Consider the following 8,030-nt stretch of genomic DNA (forward strand, 5'->3'; position numbering starts at 1 on the left):
CGGAAAGCCGCGTGCCAAAGCGTCGATAACTACCTGGCGAACTCTGCAGTCGCTCAGCGTCGACGTCCAGGTGCCGTTGCACAATGCAGGGAACGACGCCTTCTGACGCTGCTCGCGCTCCAAATGCTGCTCGACCCGGAGCACACGAAGGTCCCGAATCTGCGCGGGCGCGCTTCCAACAGAACATCATGCGCAACGCGAGCCGCCGCCCCCCGGGCTTGACAGGCGTGCCCGCGAGCCCCGGAGTGACGGTGGGCACGCCTGTCGTCGCGATGTACGGCCTTCAGCTGCCCTCGCCGCTGCTCTTCGCGCACTCGCCGTCCATGTCGCCGAGCATCTCGCCGAATCTGACCCCGAACACGCCGAACACGCCGAACACGCCGAACGCGCCGCAGGACCAGGACAGTCCGCGATCGGCGGACTACTTCCAGCCCTCGCCCGGCGGCGGCCGACAGCGGAAGATGAGCGGGCTGCAGCCTGCGGACGGGCGTGGCAGCGCGTCGAGGCGCGGCGGCCACTCTGCTGCTGCTGCTGCTGCTGCTGCGGTGAACGACGCCACGGAGAGGCTCAGGAACATGCGTGTCTGAGGCGGTTTCTCTCTCGGGATGTGTTTCACGCGTTGGGACTACTAGAGACTCGTCATCACTGGTCGCTAGATGGGACTGTTGGACTCCGATATTCGTTAACATCCACACAATCTACACTTGCTTCTGTTCGTGCTCAGAAGCCTCCGAGTTTTTTTTGTGTGCTCTTGAAGTCGAACAATCTTGGTGGCGACGTGAGTGCGGAGCGAAGTTCCGCCTCAGGGACGTCGTGTGTCGAAGCGTTCTCTGTGGGACATTTGCTGGCTCGACACGCAGGTACGTAAGCCCAGGAAGCACTTGCCTGGGTTCTCGCCTGTGGAGCCCTGGTGACATCGCGTGCAGAAGCACGCTCACAAGTACTTCACGACGGCTCCGTCATGCTATCCCTGGCGACGACCCGCACCAGACGCGGTGCGGGCCCGGGGGCCTCCCACCCGCGGGGCAAGGAAGTGGTTGCACAGGCTCGCGAAGAGATCTTTGGTTTTCGCCCGGCCGCGCGGCCTCCCTAGAAGGTGTGTACGACGTAGGGCCCTCGCTGTGCCGGCCTATCTTCTCGACGCCCCTGCCGGCATGCAGGGGCCAGCGGAAATACAACCGCACGTCCAGTCCTCCCGCGAAGGGCGAGTTCAGTGGGACATGATTGTCCGAGTGCGCACGTGTGGCCGTGGCAGGTGGGCGTCGGGCAGCACACCTATCAATTGCCTCGCTTCCTGACAAGGGTCCGATGTTCGAAAAAACGCGCGTACAGACGGCTCGTTCGCCGGGCGGGTTGCCGCGTACGTACAGCGTATGTTTGATGAGCTCAGGCCTCTTGAGCCAATGCGGTTAAAGACCGTTAATGAACGCCTGTGTTCAGGTTGTCCGGGAGGTCTCAAGTCCCATGCATGTGGTTGACAACATGTCTGAGAAGTAGAAATCTGTGTATCATGCTCTGCTCAGGGTCCCGCCTAGGGTCGTTTTTGGCAAACAGTGTGGGAAGGGTCCGTACACGAGCTTGCGCCACACAACACTATCATACACGTAAAGATGGAAAAACCGCGTGCGCGGGCAGAACAAGCTGCATATTTGGTGTGAACTCTAGAAGAATGAGTCTGGGAATGAGAAGTCGTGCTGTGCCAACAACGACAGTTCCGTTGTGCCAGTTGTTCCGTGAAGTCGGGGTTTCAGACACAAGGTAGTATTCATAGCAAGGATAAAAGATTAAGCAGCGTTGAACGGATCCACTAACCAAGTCTATAAGCACATCCATGAACTCTACTGCATGCCGTACTTATAATAGAGTGCACGGCATCCCAGGTAGGCTGTGAGACAAAAGTTCATTACCGTGTGTAGATTCAGGATGGTAGTTTGTTCGTACCGTAAGCGCAAACCTGTTCTGGAGGACCTTTTCCGAGATCTCAGGTGGAAACTTGGGAATGACCTTGAGCAGCTGCTCAGGCTCGGCCGCACCGAGAATGACCGTACCCTTCGCCGGGAGCTTCGCGACCGAGGCCAGTGCAAGCTGAGACGCAGTGCTTCATCTGAATCCTGTTGGAAACATACACGTGTATGTCAGCTTCCGCGCCGATAACACACGGTATCACGGAGAACGAAAGCCGCCGACCTTTCTCAGCGGGCTCGGTGAGCGCTTTGCTCTCTTGATCTTCCGGAGACCCTCCGCCTGGATGAGGCTGTTGTCGAGCGTGTTCTAAATATCCTCGTGCTGAATGAAACGCGAATCCGACGGAACGCCGTTGTCATGTTAGAAAGTGGCGTCAGCTGACGTGGCGCCATACCTTGCCTGTCAAGGGACCTCTCATAAGAGCGGACCAGCCTGTGGTCCCGAGATCGTAGCGCTTGTACAGGGACCTGGTCTCTGTGTGAGCGAAGCGTTCCTAGGAACCCGTGCATCGATCGGCCGGTACTTGCACATATCCTTCCTCGGGCCGCTCGCGATGCAGTATGCTGCGGTGTCGTGCGTCAGTACCTGCTGTGCAACTGATAAGGTTGGCTTTCGAAGAGGTACACGCTGGTGCCTGCATTGCTCGGCGATCGGACGGGACGAGGTTGAGTCTCGTGGCCATGTCAGTGGCATCCCGGCAACCACGTATGTCCGAATGTGATACGGATGCGGGAAGCCAGGACATACGGCGCGCCTCTTCGTATTCCTAAGTCGCTCAGTAGAAAGACTGGAAAGCGTGTCAGTACAGGTCTAAGACAGAAAGGGGTTGAACGAGACGCACCCAGCCCTTCTCTATGACCCAACTGAGTGCACGAACGACTTGATCTACGGGCACTAAGCCTCGGTGTCAGTACGTGCACGGTTTCAGCGACATGAAGAGATGGTAGCGCACCGGTTAAGTCGGGACGGTAAGCGAAAATCACATCGACGTAGTCCAGACCAAGGCGCTCCGGTGACGCCTCTGTGCCTTCGACGATACTGCAATCACACGAGTGTCATGAAATCACGTCCAGCGTGTTACTAGCATGCTTGGCACTCACCGCTTGCAATCTAGTCCCTTGTCGCTGGAACCAGTGCGCGCACCAAAGACAATCTAGGTAGTGATCTCGGTGATGAGATCGATGCGGTACCAGCTAAGCTCTTGGGTGACGCGTCTCCTGAGCAGGGACGCGTCAAACACGCGTTTCACGCTACACAGCTGAGCGGAGCACTTACATCTCGATCTCAGAGTTACTGGCAGCATAGATCTCCCATATGCTGACGCCGTTCTTGAAATAAGGCCCTATGATCCTCCCGACAGCCTAAGGGTCTGGCTGTAGACAACCCTGACTTACGCCATGAGCGTTCAGTGCATCCTAAAGACAGCGTGGAACGACTGTTTACTTGGATTGCCCGAGAGAAGAGACGGGCGCACGGGGGTAAGGAGAGCGGGCTGTGGAGTTTTGTCGTCACTCTAGCGCGTTCTTGAGCATTCTCCTTGCTCAATCGGCAACGGAAAGACTGCAAAAAAAAAAAAATCAACCCCCAGCGCGGGATTATCGGGCTATGTATTCATCAAGATCATTAGTACCGTCCCAAGAGTAGGTTCAAATGGTGGTTTACCCACTGCTGTCAACTATGGGTCACGTTGGGTGCTGTAGAGCAAGCGAGGCTCCAGAGACGGTGTTGGTTTTTATTGGCCGTATCGAGCCTTCCGCTCACGATACCGTCGAACACTGAGGCTGGAGATGCGGAAGACTAGACCATACAGAACAGATGCTCAGCTGCAGCCTGTTTAGCGCGAGAGGTGGGTAACGCCTTCATGAGACTACACTGGCAGTTGTTTTTCAGGAGAATTTCGCAGCCTCAGAGCGAGAGCTATGAAGGGCCACAACGACAGTTAGGCATGCAGGGAGAACATGCACATAGAGCAAAAGGTACATGGATGGTGCGTCCGTCCAATTTATATGCGAACGTCTCCAAAGATACTTCATCCACGACTTCAGCCATGACTGAAGTTTCAGCGTAAGTGCCCGCTGTATTTCAAGTAACCGATTAAGACATAGTTTCCATGATAAATAAGAGGTTATTGGTTTAGATTACGTTATTTACCTGCAGTGCTCCAAGCCCAAGCTTACCTATTTTGGCAAGCGCAGCTCGCACAAGTTCCCGACCACCATAACACGCTTCAACCACGATGCGCTTTGCCTTGTTCTCTGCACTCGTTCTATCTTGCGTGTCGTTTATCAGTGCACAAGAGCAGATCCCCCTCGGCTCTACAGATATGCCTGATGTTTACACACCGCTGACGAACGAGAAGCCCACGCTCGCGGACTTGCTCACAATCGAGCCGTCTGCGTCGATTTTCTATTCTTACGCGCGCGAAGTCGAGCTTAGCAAGGGCTTCGCTGATAACGATTCGCGACTGACCCTGCTTGTGCCGACCAATAAGGCTGTCATGGCCCTGACCCGCAAGCCGTGAGTGCCGCCTCGACGCGCCGGTCAATTTCTGCCATACGGAGACCGAGCTGATTCGCTGCCATTGGGCAACAGGCACCAGGGCGCTGCGCCACCCGAGGACACCGGCGTTGTCATCACGGACGAAGAGCTCGACGCACGGTCTAAGGAGAACGTCGTGCGCTGGGTTTCGGCACACATTATCCCCGTAGGTTCTCGCCACACTGCGCCTGATGTCACGCTCATGATCCTCGCTCGCCACATATAGGAACATCCCCTTGTGCTATCTCCCGGTGCCCATCCCACGTTGCTCGACGGGAAGTCTGTGACCTTCAGGGAGGCCGCTGGCCAACCAGAGTCGCCAGAGTGGGCGCATGTCATTCTAGACGATGATACGCACATCATCGCTGCCAAGCAGGTCAGTTTGATCCCAGGGCTGGCTGACAGGACTTCTTGCGACACTGACCCGCTCACGTCTAGGCAGCAAATGGCGTCGTCTACATGATTGATGATACTGTCAAACTGAACTAATCTTTGCCGCTGTGCCTTTCCGTGATCTGTACGACTTCCTTCCTTGTATTGCTTAGCGTATCTTTTCTCTACAGCCATTCACTAATACCGTCCAATCCTGTATCAGATAGTTTCCACCGAAGCGTGCACTGTTCGCCCGATGCCTGTAACCCCTCCAAGTCGTCTCATGCTATTGAAGCCATATTTGGTCCTAAGGCTCGAAAACATTGGATCGAGCTATCGCTTAAGCCGAACATGTACAGACGCCACGATAAGGGGACTGAATACCGCCATGGCAGAGAGCACACTGCTCCCAACTCAATTCAAATTCTGCCATACGGGGAACGAGCTGTAATGTCATGTTTCATTTTCGCTGGCATGCTTTCTCATTGTGCAGCGTCGAAACGTCTGTGCGTGTCTTCTCTATCCATTGGAATTTTCGCACTGAACACCACCTGTTTTCCGCCGCGTTCAGCCCGCCCTCTCATGCCGATGACACAGTTTTCCGTGCCTCCCATGGCACACAAGCGTGACGTCACGGCCACACTGCGGTGCGTCGTCCCGTCGGCAAGAACCAGACATCCTGGGCATCTGCGCAAGCCTCATTGCGACACGGGTCCTCTTCGCACCAAGGCTTCGCGCACCCGCCCTTCTGATGGGGCCGCCTTCTCGAACGCGACGCAAGGTTTCGACGCTCATCGTCATTGTCGAGCTTTGGGCAACACACGAGCCTGTAGGCCTGTAGGGCTCAGGTTCGCGAGAGTTCTGGCGGCCCCGCCTGGGCACCCTCGTATACGCGTCTTCGGCCACCGTAGCCCTCTTTGCCCACGGCAAGCGAACATCAGCCCTGCAGGATTCTTCCGTTATCAACCTTTCTGCGCGCGTGCACACGCACACGCACTCCTGGACACGATCCAGGCCAGGGGGGCGGCCGACTCGCAGGAAGCATGTCGCCCCGCCGGCGTATTTGCGGCGACGAGAAGCGGGCCACGTCAGGGAGGGCTACTCAGGAGGGCTCGAAGGACGCAAAGGACGAGACCGCGGCAATGGAAGCGTCCGATGGAAAGGCCACGCGCGGGTCGAAGGGAAGCCCAAAAGCTCGCTACTCCTATGACGATCGCATATACCGCCATGATCGTCCCGCTCCTATTCGCGTAGCGAGTCTCACTCCGAGAGATCGTCTTGGCTGTGCCCCTGCGCTCGCCGTCCGCATGGGCCCCGAACCTAGGGCCCACGGTGCCCACACTCACCGCGTCGTCGCCCTGCCCTGCACACATCTAGATGGGAGGGGGCCATGCAAAACCCCCTGTCGCCCGCGTCCGCCTTTGCGCTGCGTCCCCGCGACGTCCACTACACCACCTTCCTCTCTGGGCGGGCGCACCCGGCGCGCGGGACTTGCCGGGGCCCGCTGGATGTCTGGGCAGGGCTGCATGGGGCACGCCTGCGCGCGCATCTCTCGCGGGACAAATCTGAGACTGGGGTTCTGTCCGACCGCTGAGCGGGGGCGCCTGAATGGCACAGGCTGCATGGCCACTTGTGGCGCCGCCACCGATCGCTGGGACTAGCCAAGTACCACATTCGTTTGGCTCCCGCCAGTCGCGGAAGCAGAACTAATAGAAGGGAGCCCTTATCGGCCCATGGAAGCTAGCTCGCACACACACACATTCAGGGGCGCACGCTCACAAGGCACGTACTCTCCCATGTCCCTTGCAGCCAGCGTGTGCGCGCGGGGCTGGGGGGCGACGCAACTCTGAAGGCTAATTGCACCCCAGGAATTCAGGGTTTCGCGCGGTGAATCATGATTCAATATCGCGCACAAGGATGACTGTGCAGACGAGATACGCCACAACAAACGCGCGCTATCAGGGTTCTCGTCACTCAGGATGTCTGCAATGCAAACGCCTGCGCGGACGTGCGGGCAGGATGCGCCCATACCGCCTGCTATACGCGGACTGTTGTCGGGCTCTCGCAGTGCGCAGGTTGTCAAGGCGATCTGTGCTGGCGCGAGTGACAGACAGATGGGCCTGACGACACGTCGCGGGTGAACGCTCAGCCCGACGCGCGATCTGTCTCCTCGGGGATGTTGGGACTCGAGGATGCTGGGATGTGCACGCCCGGAAGGTGCGACGGTCCGCCGCGCGGGGACGTGATGCACCCTGCAGTCGTTCACTTTGTGTACATGCGGGGAATCAGGCGTCGGACGTTTGTTGAAGGCCGAAATGTTTTTCGCTCAGATAAATCTTTCTGCATACTGTAGTGCGGGAGACATTCCAACATGCTTGCAGGGAAACTCCCTGCTGTCAATGAACCCACCGTCGGAGCGCCCAGGCAGGCCAACTCCCCGCCGCCCAGAGAAATTGATGGACGCTGTCGTACAGGCAACACTGACCAAAGCGTGCAGCGTCGGATGGAGAAATGGTGGAGCTGCCACAAAATTTGTCTTGTTGTCGCGCGGCAAAACCGGGTTGTACGTGAGCGGGATAGCCTTTTCATCATAACGGCAGCAGACTCCGCAGCAGGAGACAAAAAAGCCTTCAAGCTTTTCGCGAACAAGAAGCCCGGCCGCGCACACCCAAGAACGGGACGCGCTGATCATTCCTTGCGACGATGATGTTCCCGCCGGACGTGGCAGCTCAGCCTCTCGGAGCTGGGAGCCTCGGATGGACGGATGGCGAAGGCTATTGGTCGGTGGCGGTAGGACGGAGCAAAAGGGTACGCGACGGCCGTCGTGTGCCGCTCCGTCTCGCACGCGGTGCCGCCTATTATTGTGCTTCCTCCATCGTTACCTTTCGTCGAACCGGGAAACTCGAAAGGCGAACTGTGACGACACGCGGCGGGCGATTAGGGCTCGTGCCGCGGATGCGCGCAGAAGCGATGCCAGGGCGTAGGGTGCAGAAGGTTGTGCGTGTGGCGTGAGGCTTTTTTGTCTGGCAGGGATGCGCGCACGGACCTTGGCAGTTGGTATGCGCGATCTCGTCGATTTCCTCGGTCCTCCTTCTGTTGCGGACCCAAACAGCGGCGGCGGTCAGGCGACCGCGGAGTGCACCGCAAGCGAGGCC

At 57.9% G+C, this 8,030-nt stretch overlaps 4 protein-coding genes across 4 annotated transcripts in view; 3 read left to right on the forward strand and 1 right to left on the reverse strand.

Annotated features, from left to right (window-relative positions):
* The window catches only part of PHACADRAFT_248213 (uncharacterized protein), a 2,997-nt gene extending 2,307 nt beyond the window's left edge, over positions 1-690 (forward strand). The window contains exon 11 of the mRNA XM_007390887.1: positions 532-690. Within this exon, the coding sequence (XP_007390949.1) occupies positions 532-587 (56 nt within the window). The 3' untranslated portion in view covers positions 588-690. The remainder of the gene's footprint in view (positions 1-531) is intronic.
* Positions 691-1,854: 1,164 nt separating this feature from the next.
* Positions 1,855-3,002, reverse strand: PHACADRAFT_84712 (uncharacterized protein; the record flags this gene model as incomplete). The annotated part of the gene is made up of 6 exons (XM_007390888.1): positions 1,855-2,098; positions 2,127-2,254; positions 2,360-2,437; positions 2,495-2,599; positions 2,783-2,859; positions 2,918-3,002. Coding segments are annotated over 6 exons (717 nt in total), but the record flags the coding sequence as incomplete, so codon positions are not given.
* Positions 3,003-4,207: 1,205 nt separating this feature from the next.
* On the forward strand, positions 4,208-5,176 carry PHACADRAFT_248219 (uncharacterized protein). Its single transcript, XM_007390889.1, has 4 exons — positions 4,208-4,482; positions 4,558-4,669; positions 4,730-4,879; positions 4,942-5,176. The coding sequence occupies exons 1-4, from the start codon at positions 4,289-4,291 to the stop codon at positions 4,990-4,992; spliced, it is 507 nt and encodes a 168-aa protein (XP_007390951.1). The 5' UTR covers positions 4,208-4,288; the 3' UTR covers positions 4,993-5,176.
* Positions 5,177-5,667: 491 nt separating this feature from the next.
* Positions 5,668-6,705, forward strand: PHACADRAFT_248220 (uncharacterized protein). Its single transcript, XM_007390890.1, has one exon. It carries the CDS (start codon positions 5,919-5,921, stop codon positions 6,534-6,536), a length of 618 nt encoding a protein of 205 aa, XP_007390952.1. The 5' UTR covers positions 5,668-5,918; the 3' UTR covers positions 6,537-6,705.
* Positions 6,706-8,030: the final 1,325 nt, after the last annotated feature.

The sequence above is a fragment of the Phanerochaete carnosa genome (assembly GCF_000300595.1).
Source record: "Phanerochaete carnosa HHB-10118-sp unplaced genomic scaffold PHACAscaffold_1, whole genome shotgun sequence".
Classification (NCBI taxonomy): domain Eukaryota; kingdom Fungi; phylum Basidiomycota; class Agaricomycetes; order Polyporales; family Phanerochaetaceae; genus Phanerochaete; species Phanerochaete carnosa.

Excerpts from the sequence above, each read along its gene's own strand:
- PHACADRAFT_248219 (XM_007390889.1), top strand. The coding sequence starts at position 4,289 with ATGCCTGATGTTTACACACCGCTGACGAACGAGAAGCCCACGCTCGCG. Across the intron at positions 4,670-4,729 it reads TTTCGGCACACATTATCCCC|GAACATCCCCTTGTGCTATC; the intron begins GTAGGTTCTCGC and ends CGCCACATATAG. Across the intron at positions 4,880-4,941 it reads ACATCATCGCTGCCAAGCAG|GCAGCAAATGGCGTCGTCTA; the intron begins GTCAGTTTGATC and ends GCTCACGTCTAG.
- PHACADRAFT_248220 (XM_007390890.1), top strand. The coding sequence starts at position 5,919 with ATGTCGCCCCGCCGGCGTATTTGCGGCGACGAGAAGCGGGCCACGTCA.